The following is an 18,275-nucleotide window of genomic DNA, read 5'->3' on the forward strand; positions in this document are numbered from 1 at the left end:
TTATTCTTAGGATACAAGCTAAATACACATCCACTGAACTCAAATTATCTTCTTTATCATTTCAAGTATTAATGTGTACCAAAGAACCTTATGCTCATGATATCTTTCAAAAAGGTCCACATCCACCACAATTTCAAGATTTCTAGTACCTTTTTATGTGTCAATACTCACTAGCGGTTGTTATGTATCTAGCTTCAAAAAGGAAGACTCTGTTGTTTCAACCTAGTCATTGTCACCAACCTTGAGGTATAATATAAACATGACAACCACAATTTTGAGTCATATCCATTACAATTTATAATCTTCAATATTTGTTTTTTTAATGGTTCTAAGTAGGACTAGAGAGATATGTTTAATGTGGTCCACTTAAGGTTTTTATTATCATAATTATTATTTTATTTATTTATTTAATATTATAGTTGTTGACAAATAAATATAAATACCCATAGAAACACTTATCTAGTGAAGACTCATTTAAAAATAACTAGCTATAACAATCATAACTATGTGGTATGTACCACTTTTTTTTTTCTTTTTCTTTTTTTAACTTCTCTCAAACCCTACATATGAGACCCCATTTCGAAAATCATGGATTTCTTTACATGAGTAATAATAATTCATCATTAAGAAAATTTAGACTAAATAGCATTTCTTCACCATAAGCACAAAATGGAGGGTGAAATACTACAATACCAATAACTAAGTCCTAGTCTCAAATTGATTGGGGTCTCAACAAAGTACTCAGAGTTGGTCATATGTATTAGCTCATTCTATTCTATCCGAAATCTATGTTTTTTTTTTTCTTCAATATTTCTAATTTTGAATCCATTAAAATTTCAAATGAAATACGTAACCCTAAAACTAAAAAACTGACCTTAGTGCAAGATAGTGAAAGAGCTGAGTGAGAGGTCGCCGACGAGAGTCTTTTGCCGCCGATGGAGTGAGGGTTTGGGGTTTTTATTTTTGGGTGTGAAGGAGAGTGAAAGTGTGAGTGTTCACAGTAAGAGAGCTGAGTTCGGTCGCCGACGAAAGTCTTCTGCCGCCACGGGTTTTCTGCCGCCGTTGGTGTGAGGGTTTGGGCTTTGTGTGATTGTGTGAATGTGTGAAGGAGAGTGAGAGGGTGTTTTGGTGTTTTGGTAACTGAGAGTGAGAAGTGAGTGAGAAATAAAATTGAATTTTTAGATATTAGTACAGCAATACTCGAGTTAACCGGACTCGGGTACTTTTTTAAACAGTACTCGAGCTCAGGAAGCTCGAGTACTGTTTGGAATTTTTAAATCCAATTGCCATGTCAGCCATGCCACGGTGGAGTTATAAAATATAGTACTCGAGTTCACCAAACTCGAGTACTTAAAAAAGTGGTAGATCACCAATTATTTCTGAAACAGTGTTTTCTGGCCAAATATTTCAAAAATTAATGGTAAAAGGCCATTTTGGCCAAATCTAACCGTTGGATTGCATGTTCTTATTATATCCTTTATGCTTGCAAAATTTTAAGAAGATCAAAGATCAATTGCTTTGTCATCAAACAAATGTTAAAATTCAAGTTTTTGTGATCCAAAATTATGTATAAAAAATAAGTTTGTTGATTGAATAGTAAATAACATTCGATTTGAATGAATTTTGATGTGCATGTTATATATATATATATATATATTTGTATATATAAGAAGTTTGAAGAGTTACTTTGTTTGATAGACATGAATCATAGGAAGCCTAAAGTTTTAAAGTTCAACAAAGTTTAGGGAGAAAAAAACAAGGAGGAAAGGGAGACTATTTATTCTTATGTTCGATAGCACTCACAGCAGTCAGCAGTGTAGCTAAATAGCTATATAGCTATTTTAGCTACACTAAAACACAAAAATTCATACTACAACAGTGAAGTTAAAGGTAAAATTTTTACCTTCATTGCTATAGTGCATAGCTATATATGGCTATGCACTGTAGCTGAAAGCTAATTTTTTTTTTTTTAAATTTTTTATTTTGCATTCACACCACTTTTTATATTTTTTATTCTTTCTGCATTTCATTCTCTTTCTTTGTGTCTCTCTCCTCACTGCCTCTCCATCTCTTCTTTCTTCCTCCACAAACCCATCGCCAATCTGCACGAGCCCAACCGCCACAGACCTATCGCCGCCGACCCACGCTCGGCCGCCGAGCTGACCCATCTCAGCCTTCGGGCTGTGCTTGTGTTTCAGCTTTGTGTTTCGGGCTGTGCTTGTGTTTCGACTTTGTGTTTTAGGCTGTGCTTATGTTTTGGGTTGGGTTTTTGTTTCAGGCATGGGTTTCGGTTTTGCTGTGTTGATTTTTCTGCTTTCTTTTTGTTCTTCTTCACTGGTTTTGATGGGCACGGCGGGGTTGTGGTTGTGTAGTGATTTTTATGAGTTTGATAGTGATTGTGGTTGTGTGTTGGTGGTTGAATGAAATATTATTTTATTGTAATGTTTATATTATTTTATTGTGTTAAAAGTTAAAATAGCTTTACTGCTATAGGATGTGAGTAGGTAAAATAGATGAAGTGACTTTTTTGTGGTGCTAAAAAGCTAAAAATTTAGCTCCACGGTTATAGATGCTCTTAGAAATTTATTTTTGAATACTTCTATGCAAAATTTACTTATGGTACACTGAAAAGAGCTATTTGTTTTCATCCATACTATACAAGAGCAAATGAGAACAGAAGTATTCTTGAATGGAGCAGAACTATAAGTATGTGTTTGGATAGGACTTATATGACGTTTGCATTTTGCTCCTTCCTTCTTTTTTTTTTTTTGTTTTTCACGCATTTCAGAGACAAAATTTAGCTAAAACGGCTATTGTTCATGCACTGTGCATGAACAGTAGCCAAAATTTTTTACTTTTCAACACATCAGTGGTTCCAATACACTGTTCACTGGACCCACAAACTTCATTTTTCAGCAACTTTTTCATTAAAAATGGGTCTCACGGCACTATTCACACATTTAAAAATTATTTTGTTACAGTGCTTTTAGTTTTCAGTTTTAGCAAAATAAGTTTTATCCAAACGAACCCTAAGACTAAAACTAAAATCGTACCCTCTGGGCCATGGCATTATATGTCTGACTAACCCATTCAAAGGCCATGGCTTGTGGTCCATGGACTTACAACAAGTGGTGATTGACCTATCAATATCAAAGCCTTCTCATTTTTTTGACTAAACATTGACTGTGAACAAAATATTTCACACCAATGAGTTCTAATTTGTTCAAATAATAAAGTTTATTGTCTAGAATAAAAGATTTTGTGTATTGAGGTTTGAAATCCGTCTATATAATAAAATTAATTGGTTTTTCAAGCTGATGATAAAAACTAATTATCAAAATATATTGTATCTATATAAAAAAAAGGTAAAATATTATTTTAAAAATTTGTTTATTATCTCTACATTTTAAAAAGTTTTTTTTTTCCCTAAACTATCGACAATGTTTTACTGTTTATCCGTAAACTATGGTAGTGTTTGGATCCACGTTTGTGAGATGATTTTAGCGTTTGCGTTTAAAACTTAGATGGGACCTATGATACAGTAGACAAACAAACGCTGAGATGAACAGTAACTACACTGTTCATGCACATGGATTCACTGTACAGGAGACAAAGTGCACTGTTCACGGGTCCCACAATACTATTAACATATTTTAAAATTATTTTGTTACAGTATTTTCAGTTTCCAGTAAAATAAGCTGTATCCAAACAGACCCTATATCAAAAATTTATATTTAGTCTCTAAGTTATTTTTAAAAACTCTTTATAAAGTTTAAGAATGAAAAAAGGAAATGAATTCTTTAAAATTTAGGAATAAAAAACAAACTTTTGATTAAATTTAGAGGACAAAATGGTATTTTACTTAAAAAAAAAAATTACACAAAATGCCAAAAGGCCCTTCTCAACCCTAGTACCCCAAAAGACCCAAACAAAAAAGCCTCCAAGAAAAAATCACAAATCTCTGTCGTGACATATCCTAGCCCCTCATTGCTCCCTCCCCCCAAATCTCCCCCCAAACCAAAGGTCCAAAACTACCCAAAACGATCCCTCTCTCTCTCTCTCTCTCACAAACCCTTCTCATCATAACACACATCACAGAGAGTCTCTCTCACGCATTTTCGCAAACACAAACAATGGCCGCCGCTCTCTCCATCTCAAGACTCCTCTCTTCCCCCACCTCCCTCTCTCTCTCCACCGCCACCGCCTCCTCCCTCTTCCCCGCCGCCGCCGCCAAATCCCTCTCTTCAAAACTCTCCTTCACTTCCCTCCCCCTCAAACACCACCGCCACCACCCAAAACCCCTCAAATTCTCCACTGCCAAATCCACAATCTCCGCCACAATCTCCGTCGGAGACAAGCTCCCCGACGCAACACTCTCTTACTTCGACCCATCTGGCACACTCCAAACCACCACCATCTCCGACCTCACCAAAAACAAAAAAGCCATCCTCTTCGCCGTCCCAGGTGCCTTCACTCCAACCTGTTCCCAAAAACACCTCCCTGGTTTCGTCGAAAAATCCAAGGACCTCAAAGCCAAAGGCGTCGACACCATCGCTTGCATTTCGGTCAACGATGCTTTTGTCATGAGGGCGTGGAAGGAGAACCTTAAAATCGACGACGAGGTGCTTTTGTTGTCTGATGGTAATGGGGATTTCACTCGAGCCATTGGGGCTGAGCTTAATCTGAGTGATCAGCCTGTGGGTTTGGGTGTCAGGTCGAGAAGGTACGCGCTTTTGGCTGAAGATGGAGTTGTCAAGGTCTTGAATTTGGAGGAAGGTGGTGCTTTTACTGTCAGCGGAGCTGAGGATATTCTCAAAGTGCTTTGAATTTCCTGAGGTTGTGCTTTTACGGCTTCTTCTTCTTTTTGTTTTTTGATTTTCATGTTGTTCAGACTGGTTTTTTGATAATAAAAATGTATGGAACTTGAGTGCCATATGGTTTTTAATAATGGGTAGAAATTGAAAATTTTAGTCTTTGAGGTAATTTTGATGCATTTTGTGATGAGTTTGTAGGATTTGTGATATGATAGACATTGGAGTGAGTGTTTGTTAAATTTTTGCAACTCATCTAAAAATCTCTGGGGTCTGTAAAAGCTAGTGGGAATATTTAGCATAAAAACGGTGCCAAGAAATTAAGAGAGAATGAGGATAGATGCAAGAGAATAGCAATTTAAAGAACAAGCCTTTTTTTTATTATTTTTATTTTATATATATATCCTTTTCACAGTTTACATGTTCTGATTTACTGGATGATAATTTCACATAGAGTAGTGATTATTGCACACATTGCACGCGCTGAATTCGTTGCACGCACTGCATGCAAACAAACTAAAATCGTGACTTCAAGTTTAAAATCGTGACTCACTGTGGCAAACACCAAATATTTGGCCAAGGAGGATGTTGAATTCTTGAGACGGTTTTTCATGTAAAACTAAATTTAGATTATGTGCTCATATAAGTAATCGATTGATAGGGCGATAGATAGGACAATTGAAACGATGTTATACTTGAACCCATCATTAGCTCTTTTTGTTGCCAAAAGTATTGTAACTCAATTGGCAGTATCCCTCATCCTCATTGGAACTTTCGAATTATCAATAACAACAATCATGATCTTGAACAAATTGCTAACCTTTGAATATTGCTCTTAATTAGTTGTAGTTTTCTTCCCTGTCTTTAGTTACCATGCCTGGCAGAGTAAATCATATCAATCAATGTATTACAGTGAAGATTCTGAATGAATAAAGGTCGAAGGAATTGATACTGGGAAACCTCCAGCCCTTCACCTTCTATTGGAACAATCAGCCAAGAAAAAGTGGATGATAGCTCAAAAGGTCAATCATGTGTTTTTAACTAAAGTAAAAGCTCCTCAAAGTAAAAGCAAAACATCCAGAATTCAAAATAGTAGAGAAGCTAGCATACATTAACTTCAACAAGTTTGAAAATGAGAATGAACTAGCGGGCACCTTCTATTTGTAGAGCGACTTTACAAACAATAGCTATATCCCCACACTGTACGCCTTTTTTTTTTTTTTTAACGAACAAAAAAGGGATTTTTTTTTTTTTTTTTTTTTTTTAAAGAACAAAAAGGGGTCTTATGAGTGTGATCATTGACCCGGCTCACTTAAACTCACTATTGATGGCATGAGGCACTTGTTTATTTTTTTATTCTCGTATGCCTGTTTACACAAGTAGTGGGCTATATTATTAACCTCCCTAGTTATCTACTAGAAGGAGCAGGACATGGGGTCTTTAATTTGGATGCAACTTGTGTCTGGTCCATTTGTATACCGAACATAATACGATGCGAATACTAGTGCATTTGTGCACTAGACACAATATGATGCGGACACATGTCCGAATCATATTGTATTCGATGCACAGATGCACTGAACACAAGTTTCGTTGTTTAATTTTCGCTTCTCACGACATACTTGGAGAGCTTTTGGTTGTAGCAATAGCATCAATATAATTCTTAGAAACAGATTCAATATTGACATTCTGAAGCCTCAAATCTATAGTTTCATTGTAAATGGCACATGCTTTTGTAGTTAGTCTTATAAGTCCTTCCTCGCACGTCTTTTTTAATCGAAGATTATATTAAAACGAAAGGAAAGCAAGACCAAGAGAGAACTGAAAGTCTGGCCCTTACCCATCTCCAACGGCTACCATTCAAACAAATAAATGTAAGTCAGAGATGAGCAGTATAATTAGTTTATCTATCAACCAACAAAAGTTTTGCTCAATACTTCTAATATCATACACCACAACAAAACACATACCCCGCCCATTCTTTCCCTTCAAGTGCACCACATTACATACAGAAGTTGTCTTTCAAATCTAAACCGAAATTTGTATTTGACCATGTCAATGACTCAACCACGATCCCAGTTTGACCGAGATGGAAAGTTAATCTGTGACAGTGTAAAATCAGTGTTGATTTTTGGAAATTTCCACCTAAAACGTAGCTATTCATAGAGACTCAAATGCTCTCTACTCATTATTTAATTTATATCAACTGCTTTCATAATCTTGATAAATAGAATGCTTGTGGCCTAGATTCGGGAATCCATTTCCAAGCTAGAAGCTTACTCAAATTGAATTCCTCCCACCAACTCCTCACAAAAGCAGGTTTACCAAACATTTGCCTATTCAGCATCTGTCCTACCCTCCTTTAGAAGATGAGCTGTCTCTTCTCCATGTTTCGATATCAACAAAGAAGTAGTAAGCCAGAAGACATGTACAAATCTTATTTTGGTAAAAACGGATTGCATTAGCTAACAGAACCACCACCAACAGTATTTAAAGGACAAGAACTCTCATAGTACAAACCCAAATTATCATAAAATAGTAGCATACATAAGTCCACAAGCGACTATCAAAATAAATAATGTCCTGATCCATAGTTGAACTTTTTCTAGTTAGAACATCTGCACACTTGTTTGCTTCGCGAAAATAGTGACTCATCTTTGCTTGAGGAATTGGCTAATGAGGGTCCTGCAATCGATAATGAGAGAAGCATGATGCAAACTACTATTATACTCATTAGATATCCTTCCAAGCACTACTTTGGCATCTAATTCAATTTCCACATCCACAAAATTCAAGCTAGTACATAAAAGTAATCCTTCCCTTAGAGCCCACAGTTCAGCATCAACACTGGTGAATACCCCAATAGAGTGGGTGAAGCCTTTGATCCAAACCCCATTATGGTCTCGAATAAGGCCCCCTCCGCCAGTGAAATCCCGATTGTGTAATGAAGAGCCATATGGGTTAAGCTTGACCCAGCCAACTTCAGGTTTATTCCACCTGACTTTGACAACCTGCTTCCTTTTAACCCTCTTAGACCAAGAGGCACAGTACTCATTGGCAATAGCACAGACCTCCCTACCCAGCTCATGGTTTGGAGGAGAGCTTTTGAACACAATTTTATTTCTATGAAGCCAAAGGCTCCAAATGGCAAAAGGAAAAAACATATTCCATGGCATAGATATTCCCTGGCAGTAAGTGTTAATGCTAGAATTTTTTTTCCAGCCACAAACCAATGTCCTTAGCATAAAAGTCATGCACCAGATCATAAGCTTAAAATATCATGTGTCTCTCTTTATTGATACTTATAAATTGCTGTGCCTCACTTGACAACACCTGAGAACCTCTCCTATCTTTTGGCAACAGCAGAATAATCCTCTTCTGCTCCAATCAGTCAATCATCCAAATCGTTTTAACGTTCATTTTTTAGCAGACTAACTGGGCCTCTTTCAACCTCCCTCATGTCAGAAGGTCATCAATTAGGGTATTATATGTCTCAATATTTGGGAAAACTCCCTTCTATGCCATCCCCTTTATCCATTCTTCTGCCTCATTCATCTCCCCCATGTCACCAAAACTGTCAATTAAAGGATTCAAGTGATGCAGTTTGGCCGGAATCCATGGCTTCCCGTTTGCTCAGAGTTCACACAATAAGTACAGGGACAACTTTTTTACGATTGTTAATTTGGCATGTCGTAAATTGGTGATTTATAAAAATGGTGTTGGTGGGCTAATGTAAATAATATTGCTCCATTCCTAACTTACACCTTAATAAATTATGAACAATGTTGTGTCATTGCTCTTGTTCAGATTGTCTACATTACCTCTTCGACAATGTCCTTTCACCATTGTGTCCACTCTATTAGTTTTTCAAAACCTATTCAACCAAGTCCTACAAGCATAGTATTTAAACGTTTCCCCTTTCTCATTTGCTTCTTTATACAAAAACAATACAGCCTCACCATCACCACACCTCAAATGCCCATAAAAAAGTATGCTATAAGTAAACCCATCAGGTACAAATCCATGGGCCTTCATAGGTTAGTTGCTTAAGATCCAAAAATGACAAACTAATGGAGCTCCATCTGCAGAATATATGATCCTTTGTGCCCATGCCTTTTTTTCTGTGCTTAAAGGACTGCCCATGAAATTTTGTGAGGCCCAAACCAGTCATTAGTAGGTTTCACTTGAGCATTAGCATTGGTGGTGTCAAATTGCGATACTACCAAATTTAACAACCAACATAAGAAAAATAGGGCTGCATTAATGATTATTTCCTTTTGGTTTTGGTTGTTATTTATTGTAGTGGATATATTATTTTATTGTGTTATTTATATTATTTTCATATGTTAAATACTAAAATAAAACCATTGATGTTGACTGTTTGTAAAGTGAGATGGTAAAATAGATTAAGTAACCTTTTGTAGGGTCAAAAGTTAAAATTTTTGGCACCACCAATGCTTATGCTGTCAACCAAAAGGCAAAAAGAGCATATGAACATAATACTTTATACTGTCATTAATAATGATAATATAATTAAAATAAGAGTAAAAGGGATAAATTCATTGATTGGTTTCGTTGAAGGCCAATATAGCACAATTAGGCTTTAAGAGGATGAGAGTATAGTTGGGTTAGGCACTCTGTTCTTGGTAAAGTTATTAATAAGTTCCATCTACGTATGCCATGTACATTTAATTTTTTTTTAAAAGGAAGCAGATATGTGAACTAATAAATTCTTTGGGTTACTTTAATTTATGACAGGCCTCTACTGCTTCATGAAATTATTAATGATGAGCCTGACTAATCCAACCACACAAACAATTGCTACCATTTCTTGGGACAAGTGGTGAGTGTGATGCAACAATCATTTAATAAATAATTGTTTTCATGGGTTAATAAAAGACTAATTTCCTGTAGTGTCAAGGGAAAAGTAATCTTGGTGTATGAATCATTCAACTCTCTGTAGCCATTTCATTGTTCATTATTTTCCTGCATAATGTTCAGTTATTTACTCTCCTTCACTGTGCTACCTATTGGTCAGTAACATATCTACCATACATACCTAATGCTTGCAAAACACACAGAGAGAGAGAGAGAGAGAGAGAGAGAGAGAGAGAGATGTAACATTGATCTTTTCCTTTCCCAACTGTTTACTGTTTATTCTTCTTCAAAGAAATCCAACAAAATAAGGGCATAAGAACAGAGAAAAATATGATAAAAAGCTAGAAAAAAAAAACCACTCAAAGATGTTTACTTTGGGGTCTGGGTCCTTCCCACAAACTGCCTTCAGTTCCTCCTTTCTGTATAATGCACATTCTGGTAACAATCCTTTTGTTCTGTAATTTTCCTTTAAAGTATACACAAAGAGAACTAACTTTTTCGAATCACTAACTCAAATATTATGCGAGCCTATAAAATTGACCATATATAGTTTTGTTCTTTTTTACAAAGCTATAATTTCAAGATATTGTCGGTATGAATGGTCATGTATATGTTGCTGAAGCAGAAATTATACAGACACATTAACAAAATGGCAAAAAGAACTTCAGTATCATTGTTGGGAGTTCCTCTAAGAGTTTGGGACAAAGGTGCCAACGTACCCAAACCCCACGATGAAGAAGGCAGCTGCTTGGATAAAAAGGAATATGAAGAAGTGATTTTTTCCAAAGAAAACATCATACCAGCCAACATATAATAGGAAAGCTCCAACTGCAAGCTCTAGTAAATGGAGTCTGTCACAGTTTAAGAACAAAATAACAAATATTGATCAGAAATTCTCTAGTATAGATGATATTACTTTAAAAAGGAGGGCATGACTAAATTACACAGCAAGTCTATGGAAGAATGCATACCTTTCTCCAATTCTGAACCGAGGTTTTCTTGGTGCTTTCAAGCCTGCTTTAGGCTTGAGAGCATCTCCTAGTTTCTCTGTTACAATCCATTCATTTGCTCGATTTGTCTCTAGTAGACCAATGATGGTAGCCTTCATTCGATGTAGTGACATGACATTCTCAAAAAGGATCCAGAAAACCAATAAGTGGAGTGACCTGAAAGATTATGAAAGAACATGAACAAAAACCCAAGAAAAATCAGTAAGGCCTAGATCACTATGGCAACAATGCCTAGGAAATGACACTTAATATAATTGCTGAAGCAACATTCACTGGCCTAGGTTGCAGGTAAGTTAATAATTTGAAAATTTTTCCCCTTTTATGGCTACACATGGTGTCCAGCTCTTAAGGCACCTAACTAATCCCTTGTGTTTTAAGGAGAAATCCCTTGAGGCTGGTGTGAAGGCAATGGTAGGGGACTTGAATCCAGAACCTTATGGATCACACAAGACTTGGAAACCACAAGACCAACACTTTGGCTTTTAAAAAAAAAGGTTTAGTTGTTTGTGTATTTTTTCCTGGAAAATGTTTCCTTCAAGAATTATTCTAATCCTTGCTTTCAGTTCATCAAGAAGCAGAGGAAGTTGAATCCTTAGGAACTATTTTTACAGCAAAATAGGTGAAGTATACTTGTCACCCAAAGGTAAGATAAAGAACCTAGTTTCTACCAAATAGTGCTTCCCTCAAATTGCAAATGCTCAATGCCAAAATGCTGTGAACCTATCAGAAGATGTTCAAAAAACCAGATAGAGAAGCAGAAAAGGATATCTGACCTTGGAGTTCCAACAGCATTAAGAAGGGTGATGAGGGATGGAATGTAAACTGATCCCCACTTTGGAACCACAACTTCAGGTACTACAACAGTTGCTGGTAGTACAATGCAGTAAAACACAAATGTGTTTATGTGGGCTATGATCTTCCGAATAAAGAAGAAGCTGTATATCACATGTACCTTCTTCCATAAAGATACTTTCTGCATTAGACGTATAAAAATGAAGGGTGAGCTGACAAAAAAACTTTCATTTTACTTCCGCGAAGTTGATATATTTGACAGAACAAAGAAGCAAACTGACCTTGTTTCTTATAATCTCCATTGCCATTTTCCTGAAAAGATTGGCCGGACCACATGACCACCGATGTTGTTGGTACCGATAGGCTTTCAATGTACTAGGCAATTCATTTTTCACCTATGGTAAAGTGATATTAAGAATATATATAAACATTACAGTCTGTATATAGAAACATTAATCAACAGAAGCCAGTATGTGTTGTTTGTTATTTAATCATGGGCATTTTCTTTCGCTATTGGTGGCCTAGTTCAGTGGGATTCAAAGTGACTATATAAGAGTTCAAATTCCCCCCCATTCTTAATGGATTTCTTGAATCACAAAAGGTAACTGTGATTGACTCTCCTAGTTGCAAAGCACAGCTCTACTGCTGATCAAAAAGCAATGAGAGAATATGAGTAGTGTTATTAAGTTCAAACAAACATACCATAGCAATGGTAACTTAAGGAAAAATATAGTAATAAACTTCTGTGCATAAGACTATTGATAAAGAGCAATACTATGACACAATTATTTTCAAAACCATTTTCACAATTCTCTAAGGTTATAACTTGTAATCGAAGTAACATCACTTTTACATATTACTTTTATTATGAACCAATTATAGACCACTTAACAGTTGTGAAAATTTGTCTCTACTACACTCATTGATTAATAATTGAGTACAAGGTTAATTTGGAGGAATCTTCTCCAACTCATTACATGGCATAACGTTATCAATTCTCACCTAATGGATTTGAGATATTTTCTTTCATATCAGTTTGTAGGTAAACCTTTTCCAATAATTAAATACCTGAACACCTCCGAGGTACAAAAATTTCCATCCTTTGAGACTAGCTCTAACAGCCAGGTCCATATCTTCCACAGTGGTCCTGTCTTTCCATCCTCCAGCCTCATTAAGTGCAGCAATTCTCCACACACCTGCTGTCCCTGTATCATTTCAATATTAAAAGTTAGATTAAAATTTTATTTATTTTTACACAAAACCAATAGTAACACATTAACTTTTTATCAAACACATAACATTAAAGAATTATACTGTGATTTCTGATAAAATTTTTAGCTAGTGATTTACCATTGAATCCAAAGAAGGCATATGTGGATGACCCCACTTCTTGCTCCACTGTGAAATGGTAATCCAATGACATTTCTTGAATTCTTGTCATCAAGCACTCATCGGAGTTCACTGTAAAAAACAGCACAGAAAAAGCACTGCCACGTTACTAAATAGCTGGCATGAGTTTTACAATCATTATAAATGATAAAAGATCACATAAATTCCATTGTCGGTTAGTATAGGATAGACAGTGACTGGGATATGAGGTCCACCATTAAGGTTGCACATGCAGCTGCTGGTGGTGGTAGGAGAAGAATCAGTATTTTTGGCTTTAAAATTTTCACGTAGGGATTTTATTTAGAAAATCAGAATCACAATGATGTATCCTACAAACAATCAAATGGAAAATTTGCATATTTTAAACATGGAAAATTCTATCTATTATAAAATAAGCGGATTAGATTTTGCTATATTATCAATAATTTAAATACATATCAAACCGTGTTAGTCAACATCAATATAAATGCTAATAACATGACAAAATCTAATCCATTCTTTTCAGCATGGATGCATAATAAGATATTTAAATTTTTATGATAGAGTTACTTTCAAAACTATAATAAATTCTAATCAGGGTGGATTGATATTAATATTTAAAGTAGCTGTTCAAACAAGTACACAGTACTCTACTATCAAGCTCTTATCCACCGTTCTTCTTGTCAATAATTTAAAAGTATGGAAAAGTTGTCCTTTAATTCATGTTTCATAAAGTTTTTCGAAAAAAAGCATGATTAAATTATCATGATAAGTTTATAACCTCCTTCATTACCGTATCCAAATATATTTGTAAACCTTCTCAAAAAAAAATATATATATATATATATATATTTGTAAAATTAGTTAGTTATTATAACCTCCTTTTACCTATTATTTTTAAAAACTCTCAAGAGTTTTATTAATAAACTTTTTTTTTTCGTTCATAAAAAATAATAATAAAAAAACCTTTTAAGAGATGTTACTTTCACTCTTTCTTTCTTTTCTTTTTTTCCTTTTTTTGGATGGCAAAGAGAGGGTACATTCATTTTCATGAAGTCTGGGACCAGTTCGTGAGAGGGAGAGGATGGGTACCCTCTCATAATTGTGGCCTCCTAATTAGGAAAATAATATTTAGAATTAAAGGAAAAAAAAAAAAAAAAACCCTCTAAGTCTAATATTACTATTTTCGAGGAACATTCTAATTATGGTACCTAATAAAATAGAAGAAGAAAAAAAAAAAAAAAAAAATCAGACATGGGAACAGCAGTCAGCAGGTTGCATAACAAATTCCACAAAATTTTATTTTATACTAAATATAGTATCAATGATGATCTTACTTTGAAGCGATATTCTATGATCATGTTTATTACCTCCATAAATTATATATATATATATATATTTTTTTTTTATAAAAAAAATTCTATTGTATCTATTTCTTGTGTTTCTAGCCTTAATTTTACATTCTATTTAATTTCATTAGCTTGGTTGTTTAGGAAAAATTAATACCGTTTCATTTGGGTGAGTTGGGAGAGAGCATGGGTTTGAGTTGGGGGCAGTATATTTAGTATGTAAGTACTTTTAGCCATCTAAAATATATATAATCAAACCGTCTCATAAGACACACTTCTTATATTTGATAAACCTTAGGATATCGATGTTGTGAGAATGCATTTTATAAAACAGTTTTATAAGATAATTTTCTATTAATTTCCTTTACTAAAAGTAATAAAGCCAAGAATTTTGTACGTCAATTAATATTTTTGTTCTTAATGAGATTTCAAGGGTTCATATCTAATCGTCCCAATTATTGGAATTAACAATAAAAAGAAAGATAAACGTGTCCCAACTACCAACCAGGACAGCCCAGTGAAGAATCAGAACCGAGACAAGATATATGGGACCATTGTCCAAACAACATTTCCTGTCCATCTCTCCATTCCCAAACAAAAACAGAACCACCGACAGTTTTTTAAGCGGCCACTGTTTTCTTTTTTAGAACCTACTAAAAATTCTCATCAGAAAAATTAAAATACTAATAATAATAATAGTAAACCAGTGAGATTAGTACTGACTATAGCTAACCAAAAATAAAAGTTTATGGGTGATTTAGCGGAATTACCGAATTTCCAACGGGCCTGAACGAGTGCTAGTTGAGGATTATGGGTAAGGAAAGGTATGGTTCGCCATAGAAAATCTGGTTCGGGTTGAAAATCCGCGTCAAAAATGGCTACATAATCGCACTGTTTCACGTAGCTACGCTTCATGCCTTCTTTCAAAGCACCTGCTTTATACCCATTTCTGTTGTCTCTAATTTCGTACTTTATGTTTATGCCTTTGCTTGCCCACCTTTGACATTCTAGCTCCACCAAATCCTAATCAATTTACAATTTTGGAACATGACCCAATTAAGAAAATTGACTAATTAATGGTTTTGGCAATTTGGGTTCGTTAATTGGACCGTAAAAATTGGTGATTTTCATGGAGAAAAATCAAATATGTATTACCTTTATTGTTGAGTCTGTGGAATCATCAAGTACTTGTATGATGATTCGATCAGAAGGCCATGAAAGCCCACATGCAGCTCCAATTGATAGTTGGTACACCTAAATTTTAAAAAAAAAAAAACACACACACACACAACTTTTAAGGTTTAAAGCTAGAATTGTAACAAGAAAACACATATTTTGATCTTGACTAATATGTAATAAGCAGAGAAAAGAAAAAGAAAAAGCACCTCTCTTTCGTTGTACATGGGGATTTGGACAAGGACCATAGGATAAGCTGAGTTTCCAAGCTCAACGTCGTCTTTAATTGCCTCCCATTTGTAACGCTTTTCGGGTTTTCGGCCAAACAGCTTAATCAGAACAATGACAATGCCCATATAAACCCTCTCGATGAACAGCATCAATGACATGATCAAGCACAAAACCACTGAGATTCTTAACAGAGGGACAATCAATGGCGCTTTGATCTGAGCCCAGATAATTTCAAGTTGCATGGAAATGTCATCTCTGGCTCCTTGAAATGCGTCTGGAAGAATTGTCGACGATGAAAGCCGATCCATTTCAAGGCTTTTTTCTTTGTTGTTAATGAGAAAAACAAAACCAAAAAGCTATGAGAAGGTGATGGGAAAGCTAGCAAGGAAGTGAAAGAGTATAAGATGGTTCACTTTGCGAAAAGAGCACGAATATGTTTTTGCCTTTTTGCTGTGTTTGTGATTATTTGCTTCCTTGTCAAGAAAAACAATGGAGGCAGAGCTGGAATGTCAGTCACTAGCTCAAACCCCCCCACTTTGCTTTGCAGACAAACCTAGAGAAGGAAAAATCTATAACAAACCCAGTTTAGATCTCAATCTATCAAGCTCTTACAACACGCACACATTACACAAACAACATTAATAATGGCCTAAAATGTTGGTACACAAAATTAATGTCTTTTTTTTTTTTTTTCCTTCAAAGGAAAAAAAAAGACACTGAAATTGAAAATGAGAACCTTTGAGAGGTAGAGAATAGGAAAATAATGATGGCAATAGAAAGAATTTAGAGAGAGCTAGAGAGAGAGAGAGAGGAAATAGCTTTTTTTTTTTTTTGTTATTTATGTAAGCTCTATTTGTGTGTCAATCTCTCCCTCTTGTTTCTTCTTATATAATGAATGAATGAATGCGTTAGCTCTTCAAAAGCCTCAACAGCCTTAACTGTTCCAACGACAAGTGTGCGGCTTATATAAAAATAACATCAACCAACAACGAGTCCAAATTAAATAAATTAACCGCCGGCGGCAAGACCCACCACCATCTGAGTCAGATTTTCCCGGCGATGTGGGTCCAACTTCTTTTCTTTTTATTGGAGGGAATTTGTGGGCCATGAATTTCCTTTCCAAATATGATACCTTATAAATCATCAAGCTCATTTGAAATATGTGAGTCTGTGACCCCCATAATTGGCCGTAATTTCAACCAACTATTATTAATTAACTCAACGGTTATTTCATTCATTAGCTTTCCTTTTATTCTTAGAAGTCTTTGCCTTATGTTTTTATGGAAAATGTTTTAATTACTTACCAAATACATAATAAAAAATTGGTATTCAAATTTCAAATTTCAAATAATTTGTGCTTTATATGGATGCTCTTTTAATTATAAAGCAAAAAAAAGAGGGTTGAAAAAGAAGGTTGTAAATGAAAGGGAAAGAAAGGGCCATATAGTGGAATCCAAATCTTCTGTCTCACTTTTCGTACTCCACCAATAAATACTTGTCACGTGTTTACCTAATTAATTAAATACTACTATTAATTAATAACTATAGTATTAATAAGTCAATAATGATAATATTTAATTAATTAGGTGAACACGTGGCAAGTATTTATTGATGGAGTATACAGTGGAGCAGAAAAAGTGAGACAGAAGATTTGGACTCCATATAGTGAGGTCGGTCCAAAATTAATTTGGGCATGTACTTTAAGGCCCTTACTATTGTCCCTTTCTGTATGACTACTATGACAACATAGATGCTTCTTTGGTAATATGCGTTTTCATGAAATTTCAATATGGTCCTTTATTGTTTGTTGATACTTCTGCGAGTATAATATGTTATAGTTTACTACTATAACATAACATAACATACATATATATATATATATATATATTCTTTTTCTTTTTCGTAAAAAAAGGTTTTATATAGGAGATTCTTAATTTGAAATAATTATAAACAAGCGTGTGAGCATCCCAAAGCATGTAATTACTATAAAACATGTAATCATCCATTAAAAGATTTGATATTTAATATGAAATAATTATTAATTTTTATATAGGAGATTCTTAATTGCATAAATGTCTTCATTAAATCTTAATATCCTTATCGTGGGGTACAAGAATTTAAAAAGTTATTTGCGTCACGTGTCATACCCATGGCCGAGGAACCCACTATCGCGCTGAGTAGGTCACACACTTGGGCAATAAGGTAACGTCAATGGCACGTTACCAGAGGAAGTCATACTGTAAAGAAAGAGCTTCAGAAAGGGAGTTAGCCATGACATGACTGAAAGGATGGTGGCTGCCACCACATTTAATGCATCACGCCAAACCTCCTGGCTACATTTATGTGGAGAAAACCCCTAAATAGTGCTATCGTGGTTGCCTCAACTCACAAGAAACTTGGGAATATGTTTGATGGGACAAGCACTCAAGTAGTGGCCTGGACGATCAACAAATAGAGGGCTAAGATCATCTAAAGGGAGTATATAACGTAAGAGACCCTCCAGGAGAGGGGATCGGAACAATCTGTAGAGAATACACTGTAGCATGTAAGAGACCATCCAGGGAGAGGGGATCGGAAAAATCTGTAGAGAATACACTATAGCAACAATAACTAAAATTGTATCCAAGTCCAAAAGAACTATATTCAAGAATATATCCTTG

General features: G+C 35.1%; 2 protein-coding genes across 2 annotated transcripts; one reads left to right on the forward strand and one right to left on the reverse strand.

Annotated features, from left to right (window-relative positions):
* Nucleotides 1-3,957: 3,957 nt before the first annotated feature.
* On the forward strand, nucleotides 3,958-4,983 carry LOC112006324 (peroxiredoxin-2E-2, chloroplastic). Its single transcript, XM_024038603.2, has one exon. The coding sequence runs from the start codon at nucleotides 4,134-4,136 to the stop codon at nucleotides 4,824-4,826; it is 693 nt and encodes a 230-aa protein (XP_023894371.2). The 5' UTR covers nucleotides 3,958-4,133; the 3' UTR covers nucleotides 4,827-4,983.
* A 4,957-nt stretch (nucleotides 4,984-9,940) lies between these two features.
* LOC112039695 (glucomannan 4-beta-mannosyltransferase 9) lies at nucleotides 9,941-16,476 on the reverse strand. Its single transcript, XM_024072590.2, has 9 exons — nucleotides 15,594-16,476; nucleotides 15,364-15,462; nucleotides 14,979-15,231; nucleotides 12,842-12,952; nucleotides 12,560-12,696; nucleotides 11,773-11,886; nucleotides 11,473-11,672; nucleotides 10,661-10,855; nucleotides 9,941-10,540 (listed from the first exon to the last, which is right to left on the reverse strand). Exons 1-9 carry the CDS (start codon nucleotides 15,921-15,923, stop codon nucleotides 10,378-10,380), a joined length of 1,602 nt encoding a protein of 533 aa, XP_023928358.1. The 5' UTR covers nucleotides 15,924-16,476; the 3' UTR covers nucleotides 9,941-10,377.
* Between the last annotated feature and the right edge of the window lie 1,799 nt (nucleotides 16,477-18,275).

This window comes from Quercus suber, unplaced genomic scaffold (genome assembly GCF_002906115.3).
Source record: "Quercus suber isolate HL8 unplaced genomic scaffold, Cork oak 2.0 scaffold_10, whole genome shotgun sequence".
Classification (NCBI taxonomy): Eukaryota; Viridiplantae; Streptophyta; class Magnoliopsida; order Fagales; family Fagaceae; genus Quercus; species Quercus suber.

Excerpts from the sequence above, each read along its gene's own strand:
- LOC112006324 (XM_024038603.2), top strand. The coding sequence starts at position 4,134 with ATGGCCGCCGCTCTCTCCATCTCAAGACTCCTCTCTTCCCCCACCTCC.
- LOC112039695 (XM_024072590.2), bottom strand. The coding sequence starts at position 15,923 with ATGGATCGGCTTTCATCGTCGACAATTCTTCCAGACGCATTTCAAGGA. Across the intron at positions 15,463-15,593 it reads CCATGTACAACGAAAGAGAG|GTGTACCAACTATCAATTGG; the intron begins GTGCTTTTTCTT and ends TTTAAAATTTAG. Across the intron at positions 15,232-15,363 it reads CCACAGACTCAACAATAAAG|GATTTGGTGGAGCTAGAATG; the intron begins GTAATACATATT and ends TAAATTGATTAG.